Raw genomic sequence first — 24,678 nt, forward strand, 5'->3', positions numbered from 1 at the left:
CCCCGGAAACTGCACCCGCGCTACTTGGTTCCGACCTTGCTCGAAGCTCCCGGGCCTTCCCCTGGCGTGTGCGAGTCGGCCGTGCGCGGGTCACAGGTCTCCCCCTTCTCTCTCTCTCTCCCTCTTTCTGTGATCGTGCGTTTTCCTCGCAGCCGACGAGAAGCAAACTCATTTTGGAAAGCTAAGGGCTTCCGTGAAACCCCCCCACCCCGGTCATGGCAGTCCCAGGTGAAGTCCAGCCGCAGGGAGGCCCTGCGTCGGCCCTGGAGGGGAGCCGGTAGGGTAGGGTAGTTGAGGGCTCTTGGAGTCCACGGGGACTTTTAGACTTTAAAATGTACAGATCTAGTTGGGTTACAATGAAAAAGTTCACAAGTCCGAATGGGGAGATTAAAAAAAGCTATCTCCCTCTCCGACGTGCTGCTGGAGGGAGAGAGGAGCGGGGCAGGGTGGGGGAGGCCAGGGAGCCGAAGGCCTAAAACCCAAGCTTGACCTCAATACGCCTTGAAAATAAAATTTGAAATGTAAACACTTGGCAGACCAAGGTAACCAGGAGCAAAGTACCGGGAGTCGTCGTTGCTTCCTGTTTATTATAGTTGCTGTGTGACCCAAGGCAAATGGCTTTGCCGTCTGGGGCCTCAGTTTCCATATCTGTTAAGAGTGGGGGCTCTGTTGAATTATATCTAATACTCATTCTAGGTCTCAATTTAAAAAAACATTTTAATTTACTTATTTGCAAGTAGAGAGAGAGAGATGGGTGTGCTACCGATACTAGCCACTTGCAAACAAACTCGAGATGCATGTGCCACTCTGTGCGTCTGGCTTTACGTGGCTACTGGGGAATCAAACCCAGGCAAGCACCTTAACCGCTGAGCCGTTTCTCCAGCTCCAAGGTCTCAATTTCTGTGCCCAGAGGTTACTAACCTAAAAGGTGCCCCCACAAAATTATTGTTGTGTGCTGCACCCAGCTTGCTGAGACGTTCTAGGAGAGGAAGGGACCTTCGACCTAAGTCTGCCTTTGTTAGGATGTATTTCTACAGAACTCTGCCTCCAAATGATTTAAGAACTAGATCTTATCTCCCATCCGGGAAATTGACATCATGTTTCCCTATTTAAAAAAAAAAAAAATCTGCAAAATATTGTTTCAGAAGCCCTGACTTTGTTTAAAGAAAAAAAACTCCCTCATAGTGTTGTGGTGGTTAGTTTCTTAGGTTTTGTTTTGTTTTGTTTTTTGTTTGTTTGTTTGTTTTTTTGGCAGCCTGTCTGGGTCTTATTCTATAGGTAGCTATTATGGGCAAGTCTTTTCTGTCTTCTGAGATTTGGGGTGAACCACATCAGGACCTTCATTAAGTGTTTACTTTGAGCCACACACTGCTCCTAGGTAGGTGTTAGAAATCTAGAGATGAGCATTAGTGGGGAAGAGGGAGAAATTTACAGAGTGGAACTCGTACGATGGCAAGAAACATATTACTGTTTTTACTATTTACTATTACATCTAACAGGGCACAGACAGAGAGTGTGGCATTTAGGGAGACATAAAGAAATGTAGGAAGAGTAGAGTGCCCAAAGGAAGACTTCAGAGAGAGATACTGGCTATGTAAGCATGGAGGAAATGCACAAGGAAAAGTAAAAGAAGTGTGCTGTGTCCAGTTCTCAGCACACAGGTGTGAGGCGCAAGAGGTTAACTGAAGGTAATAGTAGTGAATTTTTATTGTGTGTCACATGCATCTGATACTGTGTCAAGCATTGTTTGTTTAACAGCCGCTTCTTGGAGACAGTTATTAATATTCCTATTTCATGGGTAAAGAAACTGAGGGACAGAGCAGTTGCTTAGTATAAGAGAGAGCTAGGAAGCTGGGTGTGGTGGCATATGCTTTTAAATCCCAGCACTTGAGAGGCACAGGTAGGAGTATCAGTGTGAGTTCTAGACCAGCCTGGGATTACAGAGAGTTTCAGGTCAGCCTGGGCTACCATAAGACCCTACCTTGGGGGAAAAAAAAATAAAGCTAGAAGTTAGGAATTGACAAGTCAGTGTAGCTCTTCTGGACCATGTGTATGAATTGACTGTGCCACACTCTAGTATGGCTAGACAAGGCAGTGGCCATCTCTTGAAGGACTGAGGAAGCAAGGAGGACAAAGCATTTTAAGATGATCTAACAGACAGTTTAAGCAAATTTGCATTTTGAAAAATAATGCTGGTTATGTAGCAGCCTAGAGAAAAGTTAGAGACAAGTTATCAGGAGTAACTCCAGTGAGTTGTGCTGTCTGGCAAGGGTATAGTCATTTTATTTTATTTTATTTATTTGAGAAAATGAGAAAGAAGCAGAGAGCGACAGAGAAAGAAGCAGAGAGAAAGAGAGAAGCAAAAAGAGAGAGAGAATGGGCACATCAGAGCCTCCAATCACTCCATGCTCCAATCACGCATGTGCTCCCATATGCATCTGGCTTACATGGGTCTTGGAGAATCAAACCAAGGTCCTTTGGCTTTGCAGGCAAACACCTTAACCGCTAAGCCATCTCTCCATCCCAAAGGTATAGTTGTTTTAGGAGAGAAGGACTGGTTGGAGATTCATTTGGAGAGTTAGGATCCATAGGAATTAATTATTTATTCAAATGTAGGGGGAAATGATGCTTACCTCAGTCTCGTGGTTAAGTGTAGGCTGAGCCTAGTAAATAAGACACCTCACCAGGAACAGGGCTGAGGGGGGATGATGGTGATGGTTTCCATTTGGAACTTGAGTTCAGGTGAGTCAGACACAGGAACGGAAATATCTAGTAGACAGTGTGAGAAACAGTTTGTATCTCAGTAATGAAACCAGAGTCAAAACCAACAGTTCAGGTGTCAACCATACTTACTAGGAAGTTAGGCCAGAAGAGTGAATGACTTTGCTCGGGTGTAACATGTAGAATGAAAAGGGAGGATCAGTCCCTGGAGCAAGGAGTATACTGCGGGGAAACTGAGGGACAAGCCTGCACTGTCGTTCTGATAGACGGCTTCCCTGTAGCCAACTCAGCTGAGGTCTTGGTGTCTCACAGCCACATGCAAGGTTGGCCTGCAGTCACTGTTCACTTCTTACTTGAGCAAGCTTTCTGAGCAGGGTGAGAGACACAATGTCACAGTCTGTAGTCTTGAAAACTTTAGTAATGAAAAGGGGCAAAAGTGATTTTTTTTTAAAAGCTCTGTTTGAAATTCTCTTAAACTTGCATCAGTGCTAAAGATATGTTCACTTTTCAATTTAGAATAATGCTTCAAGGTATAATAATGAATCATACCATTAAGGTAGATGGCAAGACTTAGATAAACTGTTTAAACCGACCAAAAATGGAGATAATAGGCATGACAGGTGGTATAAAATTACAATGCAAGTGCCTTTAGAAAATACAGATTCAGAAACTGTTAAGGCAGTTTCATGGATGATCGATCCAGACAGTGTATTAAAAGAAAATAGGGCTCCATTGAAACCTTTTGAAGTATTCACAGGGAGGACAAGTATTATGTTATGCTCCTTTATTTAAAGTTTAATGGATTTCTCTTGACATTCCTTGAGGTGATTTTGCTCGTGATTATTATGAGGTATAACCATAAAGGATTGAGGCTCTTCACAAAGCACAGGGAAAAAATCAGCCTTGTCTGTCTGGTGGCCATGTGCTTCAGCTGTTTTCCATAGCAGTGTCATTAGCTTAGACCATTATCTGGGTACAATGAGACATTGTGGAATCTTAGGAAGAACTCGGGTGCTTAGTGATTGGCAGTTGGCCTCTAAGCAGGGGTTTCAGTGAAGTTTACTTTCTTTGGAAAGTTTGTTCTGCCCATTCACGTTCACAGTTGTTCAGAGGAGCTCAGTTGTTGACGTTGTGTCTCTGTTTCACGGATCTCGTGAGGAGCTGGCCTGACACAGGTGGTGGTGTGGGCTGCTGCTCAGGTGGGAGGGACTCTCTCTTCTTTTTCTTTTTCTTTTTGTGTTTTGCTTTTGTCCCTCAGTGAAGTCTCTAGCCAAGGTTAGGGGATTATCAATTGCTAAATTAGCATTTCAGTCTCACATCAAATGGGGATAACCGGCATCTCCAACGAGGAGGGTCCTTTCAGTGGGGGATGCAGGGATGAGGGTAGGATGGTACCAACATGTGCTATTTACATACATATCCATAATTAACACAAAATGAGTAAGAGTCGTGAACATGTTACTGTAGCATCTCAGAAGTGAGGGAATGCAAAACTGTGCTACATCCCATTTCTTTTCATTCCTAAACTATACTATGAGTTATTCCTTTTCTCTCTCACATGGCTTCTGAAATGCTTTTCCTAAATCAAATGCTAGGAGAAAGGCATTTAGTTTTAATCCAATCTCAGTGAATTTTGTAAATCTCTTCCAGACACTTAACTTTTCATAGGCTGTTTCCTTGTCTCCTTCTTGAAGAGATCGGTGGCTTAGAATTCTCTCTTTCTTTCCTTCTTTCTTTCTTTCTTTTTTTCTTTCTTTCTTTCCTTCTTTCTTTCTTTTTGTTTTGTTTTGTTTTGTGTTTTCGAGGTAGGGTTTCCCTCTGGTCCAGGCTGATCTGGAATCTTAGGGTGGCCTTGAACTCATGGCGATCCTCCTACCTCTGCCTCAGAAGAGCTGTGATTAAAGGCATGTGCCACCAAGCCTGGCTTTAGATTTCTTAAGCTTCAAAAGGATTATAACGCCAACTTCCCCTTCTCTGCAGGAATGAAGTGCATTCTCCTGAGTGTGAACAAATACTTGTCTCCCTTTTCCTTCCTCTTCTCATATGTTGAGTGTTGTAAAACCTCTGGGGTGGCAAGCTCTGCTCTGGCCCAGCATGCCTTTGTGATTATCGCCACTTCTTTATTATCCATTTGCCTGCCACCTCTTCATGCTTATTACCAAAACGGTTTTGTTTTGTTTGGTGTATCATATATGACAGCTGTAGTGCATTATCCTAAAGATCCTAGTATAGAGTGGCTTCCTTCAGTGAAGAAATGGTATCCTTATGGCTTCATGCCTGTCCAGAGTTAGACTCACTGGCTAAGTAACACATCCGAGATCCATCACTCGAATAACTGCCGAGCAAAATCTAGTACTAGCTGTTGATTGTGTATCATCGGATAATGAATTTAACTTCTTTGTCTCTTACACAGGTAACAGGGTCTCCCTGTGAATATAGCCCAGACTGGTCTTGAATGTAGCCAAGGCTGGCAACTTCTGTCTTCCTAAGCCTTCTCAGTGCTTGGATTCCAGCGTGCATCACCACACCCAGCTTAGCTCTCTTTTCCTCAAAGATTACTTTCTGAGGCATGTAGATGAAAGACTTACGTGTGTGCTTAAATATTAGCTTTTCCGTATTAAGAGTTTAACCAACTCTTTAGCAAATTTACTTTTATCCTGCTTGAGGATCAAATGATTAGGAAGGCATTTCTTAATAAACATGAAGACACCAGCTGTTGTGAAATATTTCCATCAAGAAATTCATTCAGCCTACTTTTCAAATTAATGAGTAATTTCTAACTTCTATTTTTACACTACTCTGCCTTCGATATGATGTGTGGTATCCCAAAGAAAGAGCATATATATTATTTATCAATGTAAGTCAGTAGAAAAGCTTAAGTGCTTGGAGCCTTAATTTGCATTCAACTTTCACAGGAATGTATGTATGTATGTGTGTATTTGCATACAGATATATTGAACAGATATTAGTACCAATGTGTAGTGTAAAGTCTGCCCATAATTTAGTGTTTCAAAACTGAATAAATTGATATTCTGTTGAAAGACCTCCACATTGTATTAACTAAAGCCATAATGGAATAATCAAATGTAAAACTGCTGCAAAACAGAAAAAAACAATCTAATTCAATCTTTGGTTTGACTGTAATCAAACTAAAGATGCAAAGATTACTTCCTGTGACAGATGATTGCAGTTTCTAATTAATACAAAGAAAACTTCATTACTTAGAACTGTGTACTTTTTTGTTTGTTTTTTGAGGTAGGATCTCACTCTAGCCCAGGCTGACCTGGAATTTACTATGTAGTCTCAGGGTGGCCTCGAAGTCACAGTGATCTCCTATATTGGCCTATAAGTGCTGGGATTAAAGGCATGTGCCACCACGCCTGGCTTAAACTGTGTACTTTTAAGCAAGGTTTAGTGGCACCCTGGCCTTTAATCCTAGGAAGCAGAGGTAGGAGGATCGCTGTGAGTTCGAGGCCGCCCTGAGACTACATAGTCAATTCCAGGTCAGCCTGGATAGGAGTGAGACCCTACCTCGAAATACCAAACCAAAAAAAAAAAAGGAAACAACTTCCCAGTGACACCAAACTGCTGGCTGTCGGCAGGAAGTTGCCACAAGTTCAGAGATAGGTTGGTCTATGTAACTTATTAAGAGACCAGCCAGGGTACCAAGTGAGATCCCATCTCAGTCAATCAATTAGTCCATTGTTGACAATTGGAAACAAGAGCTATGCATTTCAAGTAGCAGCAGTTAGGTCAGCTATGATGTCTTATGCTAACTGGGAGGAACACCAAAGAACCTACCACACTTGCCCAGAGTTCTTTATCTCTTCCTCTGACTTTCTTCTCATTCCTTCTATCTTCATCCCTGTTTTATTCTCTATCCCTTCCTCTTTCTCCTCATTCCTTTTTTCCTTTCACTTATTGTAAAAAATAAATTCATTTTATTTTTTAAATTTGTTATTATTATTATTGGCTTTTCAAGGTAGGGTCTCACTAGCTCAGGCTGACCTGGAACTCATTCTGTAATCCAAAGCTGGCCTTGAACTCACAGTGACCCTCCTACCTCTGGCTCCCGAGTGCTGGGATTGAAGGTGTGCACCACCACGCCCGGCTCAATTTTTAAAACTCGGCAGTATATGCCCAGGCTGACCTTGAGCCTCTGACCCTCCTCACAGGTGTGCCGCTCCAAGCGTGCCAGGCTTCGTTCTGGTCTCTGTAACCCTTGGCTTTTCTCTTCCCTTTATGTTCTATTGTTGATCTTTCTAAAAATAAATTTCTGTGCTTTTCACTGAAATAGAACTTTCTTTTGTTTAAAAGGTATTCAAATCACAAATGTATGCTCTAACGAATTTTGCACTGTATGTATAATAAACCCTAGAAAATACTAAAATAAAAATAAATTTCCAGGACTGGGGAGATGGCTCAGTGGTTAAAGGCTCTTGCTTGCAAAGCCTGATGGCCTGGAATTGATTTCCGGGTACCCATATAAAGTCAGGTGCTCAAAGTGGCATTGCATCTGTAGTTTGTTCGCCGTGGCAAGAGGCCCTGGTGCACCCATGCTCACTCAGGCTCCCTCTCCATCACATAAATAAAATAAACATTCCTTGTTATGCAAATGGCAACATATCTTGAACACAGTTCTACATCTTGCTTTCTTTTCTCTTTATCATATATTTTAGTGATCACCGCATTTCATTAAATAGCAACCTCATTCTTTTCCTTCATACCATGGCTTAATCAGTCCCTTATTTATTAGGTATTTCCACTTTTATACAGTTACAATGTTGCCATAAATGACTTTGTACATCAATGATATGCACATGTGCAAGTAAACTGGATTCCCTTCCAGATGTGTTGGACTAGAGTGTGTGCATTTGTAGTTTTTATAGGTGGCGTCAGCTGGCTTTCTGTAGAGATGGCGCAGTACTAATTTACACTCCTATCAGCCTTACCAAAGTGTGTCCTCACTCTTCAACCTTCTGATTTGCTACTCTAATAAGTGAAAATGGAACCGCAGGGCAGATTTTAATGCACATTGCACTTCATAAAACTAAGCCTGAGGATCTTTCCATGTGTTAGAGTTGCTTTCATTCTTTTCTGTGAACTTTCTGCTCAGATCCTTTGCCCATTTTTTTAGTTTCAAGGGTTATCTCAAAATAGGAATAATTTCCTTTGTTTACTCTTGTGAATTGCAAATATTCACACCTTTTAATTTTTTTTTTTTTTTTTAGTATGCTTCTGGTAGTTTTCATCACTGGCAACCCCCACCCACCTCAGATAATTATGTTTATCTGTAATGATATTTAGATTGAGATCACGGTTGGGAAGCACACTGGAGGTGAGGTGGCAGGCTGTGTTACCCTGTAGCACCTTAGCGGGCATCAGAAGGGAGAGCACCAGCAAAAGTTATGGGGCTTCCAGTGGAGTAAGGGTTTCACAGCATAACCCTACCGTTCAGCTTGATGTGAACGTTAAAAACAGAGCCGGGCATGGTGGCGCACACCTTTAATCCCAGCACTTGGGAGGCAGAGGTTGGAGGATCATCATGAGTTCGAGGCCACCCTGAGACAACAGAGTGAATTTCAAGTCAGCCTGGGCTAGAGTGAGACCCTATCTCGAAAAACAAACAAACAAACAAACAAAATGTAATTATTTGCAAGCAGAGAGAGAAAAGAAAGATAGAATGGGTGCAATCAGGGCCTCCAGCCACTGCAAGCGAACTCTAGGATCATGGGCCACTCTGTGCATCGGGCTTTATGTGGGTCCTGGGGAAATGAACCCGGGGCATTAGGCTTTGCAGGCAAATGCCTTACTTACTGAGCCCTCTCTCCAGCCCTGGCATGAAATTTGAATATCATTTAGCAGCCATAGTTCTTATTCCAAACAATAGAAAATTGATGGTTAACTTAAGCAGAAAATCAGTACTACCACGGAACTTACTGTGTCTAAGAAAAATCCTCAGAAGACAGAAAAGACCTGTCCAAGAATGCTGCCAATGGCATCAGAGTTCCTAGAAATGATTAAAGCAACAACAACAAAAATAATAATAAAATGCAAACAGGGTCTCGTGTAACTCAGGCAAGGCTGGGGCTGGACCAGAAACTCCTGTCTCAGCCTCCCAAGTACTGACTTGACAGTCGCCTGGATCTTGACAATAATGAGCTGTCCCTATCTGATGGTGTCACATGTGGAAGCTGTGACACCTTCACCTTGGGTTCAGAGCCCCAAGAAGGACCTTTCAGTTGGCCAGGCAGTGAAGCTGAGATCTCAGTTTTACCAAAGCTGATGAGGAAATAGTTGATAAGACGTTATTTAAGGATCTCATGATCCTTCCTTGTCATAAAAGTTGCATCTTTGTTACAGAAGATGACCTGAGCAGAGAAGTTCTACATTTCCTCCGTTCTAAAACTAGGAACTACTCAAAGGATGAGTTTAGCAGTGTCTCTTGTCATAAATGAGTTCAGTGCTACATGTTAAGACAGAATTATTAAGCTCTGCCCATTACAGTTTTAGTCTGTTATAGGAACAGTAATGGTGCATTTAGCAGTATTGTTCAATATTATTCAGCATCTGTGGTTTCTATGGAAACAAATTTACCATTGACCTATATTTTCTGGGCTTTTTTTTTGGTCAGCATGCATTTATTTTAGTAATGGAAGAGCCTCAGATTATGTTAATCCAGTTTTATTCCTCTGTCACTTCTGCTATAATGTGGCATTTGCATTTTTATAGCATGAGGTAAAAAACAGAGTTTAAGGAGAGAAGGAGACTGGGGAGCCAAGCTCAAGAACTTCAGTAGTGATGCTTAAAGATGTAGCACAAGGGCGCTCGCCTGCAAAGTCTGAGGACCCAGGTTGGATTCTCCAAAACTCATGTAAACCAGATGCACAAGGTGGTACATGCATCAGGAATTTGTTTGCAGTGGCTGGAGGCCCTGCACACCCATTCTCTCTATCTGCCTCTCTGTCTTTCTCCCTCAAAGAACTAGAAGAACTGTAGCCTGTTCTTATTAAGTATTATGATGACATGAAATTAGTGAAAAGTCATAAGAGTAAATAATGATGGACGCCACCCACAGGGTGGACTATGGACTGAGGTCACTCGCAGGGGTCTCAGTAAGAGCGGGGTATTTGGTGTGTTCCTCAGAGGCTCAGACTTCAGTTAGATACAGGTTCTGCATTCACCTGCTTTTTGCGTGTGAAAGACACATTTCAGTCAAATTGCTCCCTAATGTATGTCTCATTAAAACAATATTTGCATTTTTTTTTACATATAGCATAGTTTATTTATTGAGTCAAGATTATTTCTTAGATAATTTTTTTTAACTTTTTTTAAAATTTTCTATTTTTTATTAATTAGTTTTGTATTCAGCAAATACAGTCAGTTTGGTACCATTATTAGGCTCATTGTGACCTACCCCGTCCCCTTGGCCCCTCCTTGTTGAGGTATACGGGTCGTGCACTGTGGAGTCAGCCCACGGTTACGGGTAGGATAAATGTCTCTGCATATCATGACCCAACATGCGGCTCTGTCATAATCATAGACAATAACCACTATAACTCCCTCATCCCAATATTTGCATTTCTTAAAACAAGCATTGTAATAGAACTGTTTTTACTAGAACAACTCATTATTCCTACACTGGATGACAGCTGTTGAAGGATTCAGGCTTTAGATATTCATCATCTAACGAAAGGAATAATGATTGTGCTGGACCTCTCATTGCTGCATTGAAGGCACTGTGGAAGTCAAAATTAGCTTTGACTACATATGCATACAGTGGAGTATTATTCAGCCAGAAAAAGAAATATGAGTCTTACACATGCTTTAATATGGGTGATTCTTAAAAATTTTCTATGAAGACATTGTAAAAGGACAAATATTGTGGATGTATCCAGATAGATGGCAAATTCGTAGACATAGAAAGCTGAACCTGGGCTGTAGAAAAATGGAAACATGCAGTTTAATAAATGCAATTACTGTCTATGATGATGAAAATCTTTTGGAAATGGGCATTAGTTGATGGCTGTACAACATTGGTAATATGTTTGATGCTTCTGAATTATGCATTTTAAATGGTCATGATGATAACAAATGCAGATTTTGCCACAATTTTTAAAAATGAAAATTTTAACATATTTGTTTGGTCATTGGAAAGAGTGCAAGAGAGAAAAAGAAGCAGATAGAGAGGGAGAATGGGCATCATAGAGCCTCTACTCCCTACCAATGAGCTTCATATGCATGCGTCCCCTTCTGCATCTGTCTTATGTGGGTACTGGGCCGTTGAACCTGGGTCCTTAGGCTTTGCAGGCAAGCGCTTTAGCTGCTAAGCCATCTCTCCAGCAAGAAAATAAGTTTTAATTCTTCTCATTTCTGGTATTTTTATCTTCACATTATCTGCATGTATTACTGGTTACACGGGAATACTATGAATATTTGTAAGCATTTGTCAGAACTGGGTATATGACTCAGTTGTTTTCACTTCTCAAAGATTAAATGTTGAATTTAAATGTTTCTTATGATACCCAGCGATTACAGTAAATTTTAGAATTTCACACTTCCCTTAACAAAGTTAGAATTATTTTCCTTTTATTGAAAAGCAGAAAAACCTTTGTTAAACCTTAATGTTCAAGTGTATACATAATAAATCAGTCAGTGCACGTGGGAGGGACTGATTCTGGAATTTCTGCCTCAGTGTTGAAGAATTCCTGAAATGTTTACGTTTTCAACTATAACACCCTGTTTCTATAGATTCAGGGAAAATCTGGATTCTTGAAGTAGTTGTCAGATAATTCGGATAAATTTTCCTTCATTAAGTTAACTTCTAAAAGCTGAAATAATTGAGTAGTGTCACAAAGATTAAAGATAACATTTGTTGGGTTTTTTTCCTTTTGAAAAATTTTACAATGGTTTTCTTAGGCTTCCCTTTTTATTTATATATATTTCCTAAAATGGTATCCCTTTTTTTTAGGTTGTAACAAGGACAATGTCAGAGCAGGCTGCAAGAAATGTGGCTACCGTAAGTATACTAAAAGCAGCATTCTGTACCTTCTCTTACTGGAATCATTGCCTCTTTGGATGGACATCTCCATTGCAGGGACCCTGTGCATGGCCCTGTTAGCCCTAGCCTAAACTGTAGTTTGTTCGGAACTTTCTTAGTCTTTTGTGTTTACCAGGTGGAAGGTAGCTGTGTATCTGAAAATGTTATGAAGTACAGTAGAGATGTCGAATATTTGGGAAAGAGTGATTCAGAATGTATACATTTAGGGGTTGAGGAGATGTAGGATATTTGGGAAAGAGTGATTTAGAATGTATACATTTAGGGGTTGAGGAGATAAGTATATTTGGGAAAGAATGATTTAGGACATATACATTTAGGGGTTGAGGAGATGTAGCATATTTGAGAAAGAATGATTTAGAATGTATACGTTTAGGGGTTGAGGAGATGTAGCATATTTGAGAAAGAGTGGTTTAGAATGTATACGTTTAGGGGTTGAGGAGATGTAGGATATTTAGGAAAGAGTGATTCAGAATGTATACATTTAGGGATTGAGGAGATGTAGGATATTTGGGAAAGAGTGATTCAGAATGTATACATTTAGGGATTGAGGAGATGTAGGATATTTGGGAAAGAGTAATTTAGAATGTATACATTTAGGGGTTGAGGAGTTGTAGGATATTTGGGAAAGAGTGATTCAGAATGTATACATTTAGGGATTGAGGAGATGTAGGATATTTGGGAAAGAGTGATTCAGAATGTATACATTTAGGGGTTGAGGAGTTGTAGGATATTTGGGAAAGAGTGATTCAGAATGTATACATTTAGGGATTGAGGAGATGTAGGATATTTAGGAAAGAGTGATTCAGAATGTATACATTTAGGGATTGAGGAGATGTAGGATATTTGGGAAAGAGTGATTCAGAATGTATACATTTAGGGATTGAGGAGATGTAGGATATTTGGGAAAGAGTGATTCAGAATGTATACATTTAGGGATTGAGGAGATGTAGGATATTTGGGAAAGAGTGATTCAGAATGTATACATTTAGGGATTGAGGAGATGTAGGATATTTGGGAAAGGGTGATTTAGAATGTATACATTTAGGGGTTGAGGAGTTGTAGGATATTTGGGAAAGAGTGATTCAGAATGTATACATTTAGGGATTGAGGAGATGTAGGATATTTGGGAAAGAGTGATTCAGAATGTATACATTTAGGGGTTGAGGAGATGTAGGATATTTGGGAAAGAATGATTTAGTACGTGTACATTTAGGGGTTGAGGAGATATGTAGTCTATTTGGGAAAGAATGATTTAGAATGTATACATTTAGGGGTTGAGGAAATGTAGTATATTTAGGAAGAGTGATTTAGAATGTATACATTTAGGGGTTGAGGAGATGGTTCATTGGGAAAGAGTGATTTGGAATATATACATTTAGGGGTTGAGGAGATGGTTCATTGGGAAAGATTGATTTGGAATATATACATTTAGGGGTTGAGGAGATGGTTCATTGGGAAAGATTGATTTGGAATATATACATTTAGGGGTTGAGGAGATGGTTCATTGGGAAAGATTGATTTGGAATATATACATTTAGGGGTTGAGGAGATGGTTCATTGGGAAAGATTGATTTGGAATATATACATTTAGGGGTTGAGGAGATGGTTCATTGGGAAAGATTGATTTGGAATATATACATTTAGGGGTTGAGGAGATGGTTCATTGGGAAAGATTGATTTGGAATATATACATTTAGGGGTTGAGGAGATGGTTCATTGGAAAAGAGTGATTTAGAACATATACATTTAGGGGTTGAGGAGATGGTTTAGTGGGAAAGAGTGATTTAGAACATATACATTTAGGGGTTGAGGAGATGGTTTAGTGGGAAAGAGTGCCTGTTCCACAGGCTTGCGGACCTGAGTTTTTGCAGCACCAGTATAAGTGTCAAAAGCCAAGAGGGGCCATGGGTGTCGAGAACCCCAGCGCTGAGGAGGGGCAGATAGCAGTGCCTTCTGTTCAGCAGCCCTACTGCAAAACAGCAGCTCCTGGTTGACTCCTGCTCAAGAAAACAAGGTGGAAAAATAACATAGGAGGACACCCAGTATATGGGTGTATGCACTTCCATGCATATACCATATACACACACACCAAACGTAATTAATGAACATATAAAGGTATGGGCTGGAGAGATAGCTTAGCAGTTAAGGCACTTGCCTGCGAAGCCTAAGGACCCAGGTTCAACTCCCCAGAACCCATGTACACCCAAGGTGACACGTGTCTGGAAGTTCAGTTTCAATGGTTGGAGGCCCTGTGACACCAATTCTCTCTCTCCCCACTCTCTCTTTTTTCCTCACTCTCTCATGATAATAAATAAATAAATAAAATGTAAAAATAGGGCTGGAGAGAAGGCGTAGCGGTTAAGCACTTGCCCGTGAAGCCTAAGGACCCCAGTTCAAGGCTCAATTCCCCAGGACCCACGTTAGCCAGATGCACAAAGGGGTGCACTCGTCTGGAGTTTGTTTGCAGCGGCTGGAAGCCCTGGCGCGCCCATTCTCCCTCTCGCTCTCTATCTGCCTCTTTCTCTCTCTGTCACTGTCTAATAAATAAATAAAAATCTTTAAAAAAGTATATAAGTAAAAGGATACCCACAGACATCTTCATGAATACCAGATGTTTTTGTTTGAATGTGAAATATTCTGCCATGGGCTCATGTGTAGGGATCCTTGGTTCCCAGCTGGTTGATTGTGTGGGAAGGTTGAGAGGCCTTGAGAAGATGGAGTCCTTGCTGGGGGAAGTGGGCCCTGAGGTTTTGTAGCCTAGCCCGACTTCCTGTTCATCCTCTGCTTCGGACCACAGAGTGATGAGCCCGTTCCTGCTCCCTTCCCCGCTGTCATACAGTGCCCACCCCTGGAACCGTAAGCTACTTCAGCCTGTTCTTCCTTATGGTCAGCCGTGTGTTTACAGCAAGGAAAAACAACCAGACGAAGAGGTGAAGCCTTAAAAAAATCATTTTTCTATGTTTTTCCTGCTAATTGAATTTATCTCTTTGTGTAACATTGTGATTGGACCCGGAAATTCTGCTCATAGGCAAAAAATAAAAATAAAAAAGAATTTAAACACTGATTTCTCTTTTTTATAATTAATAAATAAATATAATTGAAAGGTAGACCTAAGCATGCATAATTGCATACGGTTTTATAAGATTGTGATTACATACTGTAAATATCATTTTTCTAATTTATCAGTTCCTGTGACTTTACTAATAGCTATTAAAACAACATTTGCTGTTTACAAAGTTTTTGGTTTTCTTTAATATTTGATATATTTATGTGTTTTTATTTGAGAGAGAGAAAAAGAAGCTGATAGAAAGAATGAGTGCTCCAGGGTCTCTAGCCACTGCAGACAAAGTCCAGCCACCTGTATCGCCTTGTGCATCTGACTTTACGTGAGTGCCCGGGAACTGAACTGGGGGCCTTTGGCTTTGTTGGCAAGTACCTCAATCACTTTGAAAACGGTGAAAGGTATACTAGATTGTTAAAAACACTCCAATTCATTGAAAAATTATAAAATTTAACAAAATCAGGTGATTTGACAAAAAGATTTCCATACAAGAATATGGGATGAGAGCTCTCAGCATAAATCCACATCAGGACACATTGAAGCAAGACAGGGAAACAGGTCCCATGCTGCCAGGCAAACACCATCACTTGTTCAAGGAAAACGTGCCTGAGGAGCACATGTGGGTTCACAAGACTACATAGTCCTCATATAAATAAAAACTTAAGAATAAACCTTTTTGCAGGAAATACATGAAGTGAATTCTTTTTAAAAATTTCCTTATATATATTTCTGCTTTATTTACTTCTTGTCACTGCTAATTTGCATGTCTCATTTCTTTTTTTTTATTTGTTTTTTTTTTTTTTTTAAGATAAGGTCTTACTGTAGCCTAGACTGACCTGGAATTTACTATGTAGTCTCAGGGTGGCCTTGAACTCCTATATCTGCCTCCCAAGTGCTGGGATTAAAAGTATGTACCACCACACCTGGATGTGCATGTCTTATTTCCTTACCCAAGACTTAAGATCCTCCTATAGATGGAATTGTGAATTTTGATATCTTGCCAAGTTTAGTTTTTGCTTGGTTATGCAGGCCTTCAATATTAATGATTAAGTGATTAAACAGTATCTACCTTGTCTCCTATAGACAATTTGGCAATACTTCCCTCCTTTGTTAAAGTTAATTTCCGTAGGACTGTTAGAGATGATGGTCTGTTTGCAAGCCTTTGAGAAAGAAATTGCAGTATAAAAGTTAGCTCATTTTACTTGGGGGACAAAATATTTATATTGTTTGTGTAGAGATGACATGGGTAATAACACCAAGTGAGCTGTTTTTTATGCCCCCAAATATGGGCATTCTGTAGCTAATTACAAAACAATATTTTGTCCATTTTTATGAAAGCAGTACTTTAACTTACACAATTGCAAGAATTTTAATATCTAACTAAAAAATATTTTATTGTTAGTGTGTTACAATAAAGGACATCTTATTATTAAAAGATTCACATTCAGGATGAATGTGTTACCGAGTAATATGGGTCTCTTTTTTCATAGCAGAATTTCTTCAGTATGATTAATTTCAAAGAAATTTGTAGAAAAATTGATTCTATCTATAGTGAGTTCTTAATTAGAATTTCACTGAAGATGATAAGCCATGAATACTTTATAACACAAAGACATGAAGTAATGCCTCAACTAATTATGATAGTTCTCAGAAGTTTTGATTTTTTTTCAAAACCTCACTACAGTATACTCGAGTGTTAGACAAGTTGATCACAACTGAAATTAAATATAGATCCCTAAATCCATTTTAAGATTTTATTGGATTTCAAATGCAAACTATTGATTTAGAACCTTTACCTTTTCTTTTCCTATGTGTTTTCTTATTGGCATATAGGTACAGTATTCTGTATATGGCTCAGATCTCAAATGGATTTTCTCCATGTAAGAGCTTGAGTCTTTGAAGATGGGGAAGTTAAGATGCATGTTAAAGGAGTCTTGGCATTTATCGTCAACTAGGGTGTTAGTGCTCTCTGGAAACCTGACATAGTTTTAGCTGACAATAGCAGACTGGGCAAGAGGTAAAGGCAGGAGGCCCAGAACTTCAAGGTTGTCAGAAGTTTAGTCATCTTCTCCTAGATAGCAAGTTTGAGACCAGCATAGGCTGCATGAGACCCTGCCTTGTGTGCGTGTGTGTGTGTGTGTGTGTGTGTGTGTGTGTGTGTGTGTGTGCGCATGCATGTGTATCACAGAGAAGTTGGCTTTCCTATCACAGTATTATAGCTTAAAAAGGCTATGCACATGTGTATACAAAGACAGTGCTGAAGAGCCTCTGTTACCCTTTGAAATCCTGCCTCAGGCCCACTCTATTTTATCTTCTTAAATGACTACATTGGTGTCTCTTTCTCAGAGAACATACTGTCTTGTCTGTTTAAAAAATAACACAAGCTGGGAAGGTGGCTCAGTGGTTAAGGTGCTTGCCTACAAAGCCTAACAACCAGTGTTCAGTTCTCCAATACCCATGTAAAGCCAGATGCACAAAGTGGCACATGTGTCTGGTGTTTGTTTGCAGTGGCTGGAGGCCCTGGTGGGCCCATTCTCTCTGTCTGTCTCTTTTCTATCTCTGCTTATAAATTAATTAATTTAAACAATGTTTTAAAATGACACAAGGGGGGCTTAGCGGTTAAGTGCTTGCCTTTGAAGCCTAAGGACCCCGGTTCGAGGCTCAGTTCCCCAGGACCCACGTTAGGCAGATGCACAAGGGGGCGCACACATCTGGAATTCGTTTGCAGTGGCTGGAGGCCCTGGCACACCCATTCTCTCTCTCTCTCTCTCTCTCTCTCTCTCTCTCTCTCTCTCTCTCTCTATCTGCCTCTTTCTCTCTCTGTCGCTCTCAAACAAATAAATAAAAATTTTTTTAAAATGACACAAAGGGCTGGAGAGATGGCTTAGTGGTTAAGTGCTTGCCTGTGAAGCCTAAGACCCCGGTTCGAGGCTTGATTCCCTAGAACCCATGTTAGCCAGATGCACAAGGGGGCGCACGCATCTGGAGTTCACTTGCAGTGGCTGGAAGCCCTGACGTGCCCATTGTCTCTCTGGCTCTCTGCCCTCCCCCCCCCCCCCCCCCCCCCCCCCCCCGGTCGCTCTCAAATAAAATTAAATTAAATAAAAATGACACAATTATACTTACCTGTCATTCTGTAAGCAGTATCAAGAGGAAAATTCATGGTGATAAGTAACTGTTAACAAATAAGAAGGGCCTCAAACAACCAAACTTTATTATCTTAAGGCACTAAAAACAGAATGCAGTGAGCCCAAAGCAGACATGAGGGAATAAGGAGAAGAAATAGATGAGAGAGTGAATAGAAATGCAAGTTTTAAAATAAGAAACAAAATCTTTATTAAGCTAAACAAAATTGACTAAGCTTTACCCAAACTAAGAAAAAGAGAAGACTCAAGTAAGTAAATTTCAAAAAGTTAAAATGAATATGACAGAATATTAGCATGTGGGTGGTATGATGCATATATTGGTTATATTATTTCTTGCATAATGGCCTTTGTAATATTAGATTTTTAAAAGTTCATTATGAAGTAGCAAGTAGACAACCATTACAGTTGCTTTCATAGACAGGCTCTAGAAAAATAATACCAGATTTTCAATTTTTTTTGTACCTTTTAGAGAAGTATTTGAATTGTATTAGTACCTCTGTGTTCTGACAGGAGTACAAAATATATCTGTGGTTTTATCATGCTCCTGTTTTGCTTGTTTTGTTTAGCTGGTCATCTTACTTTCGAATGCCGCAACTTTCTCCGAGTCGACCCCAAAAGGGACATTGTTTTGGACGTGAGCAGTACGAGCAGTGAAGACAGCGATGAGGAGAGCGAGGAACTCAACAGGCTGCAGGCGCTGCAGGGGAAAAGTAGGCGGTGCTTTTGCTCCCCTGGTTAGAAAAGCTTGAAAGGTGCTGCTGCGTCACGGTCACGCTTGCACAACCGTGCTGACCGCTGAGATGCCCTTGGCCGGTGGCGCACGCCTTTTATCTCAGCCCTTAGGAGTCAGTCCTGTGAGTTTGCTATACCACCATGAATTTGAGGCCAGTGTGGGATGACATAGTCCATACCTCGAAAAAAACAAATAAGTCTCTTTTTTTTTTTTTTGCAAGAACTTACTACATAGGTAAGAAAATGGCCTTTTAACTTTGGAAGTAATTTGCCTGAGATCAAACACTGAACAATAAATGACCTCAAAAATCCAATATATGATTTCAAGATTTTCTCCCCCATTTTGTCTTTGGTCTGGCCATTTTTCCCCTTTGTCCGTCACATTTTCTCTAATATACATAGAGTAGCACTTGCTGATTGCTTTTTTTAGTACTTTTCTCATCTTTTGTTTGTTTGTTTGTTATTCGAAGTAGGGTCTAGCTCAGGCTGACCTGGAATTCACTATGTATTCTCAGGCTGGCCTTGAACTCATGGTGATCCTCCTACTTCTGCTGCCCCAGTGCTGGGATTAAAGGCATGCGCCACCACGCCCAGCTGTCATGTATTTTTGTATGTTGAACACGTCATTCTATTGACCACTGTGGAAGGCAAAGTCATGGAGGGCCGTGTTTGGCTTACTCCCTGCCCGCATTTTTGTTTCTTCCATGCAACTCACAGCTTCAGCAAAAATATACACCACATGCTGGAACCTAAACTCATGGTGATTTGCTTCCCCCACCCCTACCTTCTACCTTTCAGGAATAAATGAAGAAGAGGAGAAGAAAAAAGAGAAAGGCAAAGAGAAAATCAAATTGAAAAAGAAGAGGAAAAGGTATTTTATAGCAGCATTTTCTTTGAGTTAGATGCTAGTCCACAAGGGATTATAGTTTTTTTATATTTAATGTAATATTAATGGGGTCTTAATAGACGTTGATTTGCGCAGTAGAACAGCAGCTCCCCTCCCTGTGAGGAAGCAGAAGTAGTCAGTACTTGTCACCTTGTCAGTGGAACAAGTGAGGGTGCCAGGACGTCACAGCACCACCTCTTCTTCCATACGGTCTGTGTTCTGTGTTCGAGCACAACAGTCAAGCTCGTAATTGGGCACATGTATAAACTCTTTACATATAGTTTTTCCTCATATAGATTAAATTGGTTCTAAAGTATCTATTCCCATCATATCACTACTATGATGTGGAAATTCATTTACTAATGGAATTTAATAAAATTACCAAGCTAAAACTTCCTTCCGGTCTTTCAGATCCCTCATCAGCCCTTTGTGAGTTAGGACTATGAACTCTTAACAACTGGCTGGTTAAGGAGAGTGATCACGGGTAAAGAGAGGCCAATTCTTCCCTTTTCAATGAGCGTAGTTTCATTCATTCTGGAATAAATGAACATGTATATAGTTTTTGAAGCACTTGTTCCTATCTGCTTTGGGCCTCATTCTTTCATAGAAGGTTGCAAGTCAGGGGCTGCCACTTTGATTTTCTTAGAACACTTTATTACATATATCAACACCTCAGATAGCTTACAAATTAGAAAAGTAAGCTGACTTTCAGATGTTGGGAACCTTTAACATAAGATTTCTAGGAGCATGTTGCTCAGGATTTCTGACCAGTAGATCAGTGACTTGTTTTTGCTAACATAGCAGGGGCTTGCTTATAGGAAACATGACATTACAGGCGCTCTTCCAAGTTCTAATATGATTGTTTTACAGCAGGACATTGTTCCGAGCTGTGTCAAGCCTCACAGACCTTACACAGGGCCTGGAACTCAATTAAACTTGCTTCTGTATTTCGAAATAGAAGTGAGCTGTGCTAGAACCTGAGCTTTGTGTTAAAGTGAGAGCCTAGGCCAAAGAGCTGAGCAAAGGTGTGCAAGCAGAGCAGGAGTGTGCAAGCAGAGCAAAGGTGTGCAAGCAGAGAAGCACCTGTGGTCAGAATCCAGGAGTCCTGTCCAGTTGGCCCTTTGAACCTGAAAAGCAGACAAGATTTGACAATGGCTGAACAAAAAAGAGGGAGCGTAGACGGGTAGGAGAGAAGCTCTAGCAGGCAGCGCAGTCTGCGGTGCTGGGACCTGGCGGGGGCGGGCCGTTCCCAGTCACGGCTCACACCGCAGCGCCTAGGGACCCAGACTGCTGAAGCTTCAAGCCCAGTGCTCTCACCGTGCTCCTCCCTGTTGCTCCCTTGGGGCTTCCTTCTTTGGGTTTGAATCTTCATATTTGGATTAGTGTGCTAAACCTCCACATGCTTATCACATTTGAAATCAACGCAGTTGCTGTCTTTTCACACATATTTTGGGTTTGAGTATAGGCAGAATGTTATATCTTCTTTATATATGATCTGAAAATATGGCTATACCTTTTTTTTTTTTTTTTAGTTTTTTCCATTCCCTGTCAGAAGGTATGCTATGTTCTTCCCCCTCAGTTTCAGGTTAAAATAATGAGGGAACACTGAAGTATAATGAATGACACATCATCTTCATTCATCCAAGTGCAATATTCATAGAGGCCTCCTTTCTGTAATTGATGAAGATTATTTTGTAATGCAAATGCTCATTTGTACCAGTGTTTGTAAAAGGGATCAAGAACATTAGAATGAAGATACCAAAAGAATTTCAAAAGTGCTTTTATTTTGTTTATTTTCAGCTCTGATCCATTCAGATTGTGGAACAGTTAGAGCCCTTTTTACATTGATGTAAAATTGCATGTTTTCATGACTTCAAGGGAATGTGCTACCAAGTGATTACATACGCTGGCAGGGTGTGTAGATGGGGTTGCCTTGCAGAATTTTAAAGAGCTGCACAGTGTGGAAAACTGAAAATCACAGGAAAATAATTTCGCTCATTATCACACTTAAGCAGGATAGATGCTAGTTTTGTCAGTTTTTATGACCAAGCAGCCAAAATTCTGAATTCAGCATTTTTAGAGAACACAAGCACATTTCAGTTTATGTTTACACCCCTTCGCCCCAAGAATTGAGGCAGCTCAAATCCCATGCAGATTTGCCTGTCCAGTCAGCCAAAGGTATGGTCCAGTCAGTTGTCTTACTGCCCATAGGTCTTCGTCCAGTTCCACCGAAGAGGACTCTTCAAAGCAAAAGAAACAAAAGTATCAGAAGAAAGAAAAGAAGAAAGAAAAAAAGAGCAAATCTAAAAAAGGCAAACACCACAAAAAAGAAAAAAAGAAGAGAAAAAAGGATAAGCATTCTTCCCTTCATCGTTCGGACTCCACCAGAAAGTAATTGAGTCCTTGGCCTATGTCATGAAATTTAAGAACTCAGTTTTTGAAATTGCCTGCTTTTCCTTGGAATTTGCTCAATAACTGTGCTTCACAACAGACCCCAGTCTTTTCCATTCAGACATTTTCACATATGAGACCATTACTGCCCCCCCACCCCAGCCACTGAATTAAATCAGTCATGGTACTTGACAGCTCTGCCTCAAGAATAGCTATTTGTACATACCAAGCACATCCTTCCTGGTGTTTGTATTTCTGTGTTTGGGTAGCATTCTTACTTCATAGGTTGACTGTAAAATGGGTTGGCTGCAGTCAACACAAGTCACGTACCTAGTAGCTAATGAGTATAGCTGAGTCAAGTGTCCACCTTTGAGTTGGGAGCCAGGTAGGGAGAAGTGACTTGCTCTTGATACTGCAAAATGTAACAGCTTTATGTATTGTGGTGTCGTGTGCAGAGAGGGATTCCTCATGGTTGTTTGTAACTGTCCTCTTACTATCAGAGAAGATAAGGCTGTTTTACTGGCCCTGAGCAGTATCTGCAGGAAGATAATAGTGAATGTATTTATCACACAGTCTCATTGTTTTATGAAGTATAGGGTTTCTAGTAACTGGCTCTTGTGCTTTTATAACAATTTAAACATAAATCAGTTCTGGTGGCTCATGCCCATATTCTCAGCCCTCGAGAGGCTGAGATAAGAGGATCTAGATGGTTCAAGGCCAGCCTGGGTAAGAGTAAGACCCTGCCTCAGAAAACAAACAAACAGAAACAAAACAGAATAATTCTTCCTTTTGAAAGGAGACTAGTGTAGCTTATTAGAAAGCCTGCTGAGATGAGTGAGTGTTGGTGAAGATTTAGGGTAGACTCCTGGGCTGTTACCCCAGTGTGCCATGTTGGCATGTCTTACAGTGATACCTCAAAGGCAGAAACTTCACTTTCGAAGAAAGAAAATCTAATTGGAACTGATTTTTATTGTATTTGGTATTAAATTTTATGAAGATTGTGTCAATGAGCAATGTAGAACTTTTTTATAAATTTTAACTTGTATGTTCCTTATGTCTGAAGTGATTTACAATTTCAAAACAAGTTTCACACTGAACTTTTTGGTTTCATTAATAACCAATTTAAGGTATTTCCCTTTACTGCAGTCACAGATTTTAATAGCAGTGTCAAAACTTTGGAATTAAGGTTTTTATTTTGTATTTTTAAAATTTAATAGCTAGGGAGTTGCATCATAAAAGGCTTTACATAATGGAAGGTTTTTATAATTAAGCACTATAAATTTACTTGTCTGAAGTAAGCACCTCACCATGATACACTTATAAAGTTTCAAATTGGTCACTTCCAGACATTCAAGTAAATTTATAATGTGAAATTGGGTAAGTACACCTGACCTCACAAGCTGGAAAGGTTTACTGATTCCTCCACCTACCACCCAGCCTGCCATATTCCAAGGAAGACTTGGAGCCTCCTAACACCTCTGATATGTCCTTACCTGTGCTTAAACTCCACAAAAACTACCACACCAACACCCTTTCTGTGGTACTTTAAATGTGGAATGTCCCCCCATAGCCTCATGTGTTTATGATTAAGCCTTGTACTGGATTGTCAGCTGGAAGAACCTTGCTGGAAGAGGTGTGTCACTGGGAGAAGGCCTTGGGATTTTATAACCAAGCCCGGTTTGACAGGGCTAGCCAGCTCACGCTTGCTGCTGCCTCCCAGCCCACGTGACAAGATGTTTGCCCATCCCTTCCCTGCCATGATGAAACTTCCCCTTGAAACTGTCATCTGAACTACTCTTCCCTAAGCTGCTTCTGGTCAAGCGTGTCATTCCCATCCACGAGAAGGTAACTGCTGTTCTTTCTGAATTTTGCAGTTCTGGTAGCTCCCATACTTAAAAGTTTTTTGTAACCTAATCATTCCCGTGGTCCTCTCAAATCGAAGTTCTTTTGTTTAAAAAGTTCAATCATCGGCTGAAGAGATGGCTTGGCCATTAAGGGGCTTGTCTACCCAAGTTTGATCCTCCAGTACCCACGTAAGCCAGATGAACAAGGTGGTGCATGTGTCTAGAGTTGTTTGCAGCTAGAGACCCTGATGCGCCCATTCTCTCTCTAGTTGTATCTCTCTCTCAAATAAATAAAATGTTTAAAAAAGTTATTTGGGCTGGAGAGATAGTTAAGTGGTTAAAGGCACTTGCTTGTGAAACCTGACAACCAGATACAACTGGCATATGCATCTCAAGTTTATTTGCAGTAGCAAAACACCTTGCCTGTCTATTCCTCCTCCCTCTCTCACTTTCCATATAAATAAATAAAGTTTTGTTTAAAAAAAAAAAGTTCTGTCATTTGCTAGGAGAAAAGCAGAGAACTGTTGGGTTTTTTAAGTTTGTTTTGGCTTTGCTAGTTCTATAAAAATATCATTCTTTGGTTATCAAGATTATAAAAATACAAGTAAAAATAAAAATCATTTTTAAAACCAGTTTTTTAAAAGCCAGTAGCAAGTGTTACATTAAAAACTATGGCCTCCGGCTGGAGAGATGGCTTAATGGTTAGGCGCTTGCCTGTGAAGCCTAAGGACCCCGGATCAAGGCTCAATTCCCCAGGACCCACGTGAGCCAGATGCACAAGGGGGTGCACGAATCTGGAGTTCATTTGCAGTGGCTGGAAGCCCTGGCACACCCAT

The 24,678-nt window shown here is 40.5% G+C and overlaps 1 protein-coding gene across 1 annotated transcript; it reads left to right on the top strand.

Annotated features, from left to right (window-relative positions):
- The first annotated feature begins 9 nt into the window (after positions 1–9).
- Positions 10–23,043, top strand: Srek1ip1 (SREK1 interacting protein 1). The gene is made up of 5 exons (XM_045139080.1): positions 10–228; positions 11,693–11,740; positions 18,556–18,699; positions 19,520–19,592; positions 21,819–23,043. The coding sequence occupies exons 1-5, from the start codon at positions 216–218 to the stop codon at positions 22,000–22,002; spliced, it is 462 nt and encodes a 153-aa protein (XP_044995015.1). The 5' UTR covers positions 10–215; the 3' UTR covers positions 22,003–23,043.
- The last annotated feature ends 1,635 nt before the right edge of the window (positions 23,044–24,678 follow it).

The sequence above is a fragment of the Jaculus jaculus genome, chromosome 20 (assembly GCF_020740685.1).
Source record: "Jaculus jaculus isolate mJacJac1 chromosome 20, mJacJac1.mat.Y.cur, whole genome shotgun sequence".
Taxonomy (NCBI): domain Eukaryota; kingdom Metazoa; phylum Chordata; class Mammalia; order Rodentia; family Dipodidae; genus Jaculus; species Jaculus jaculus.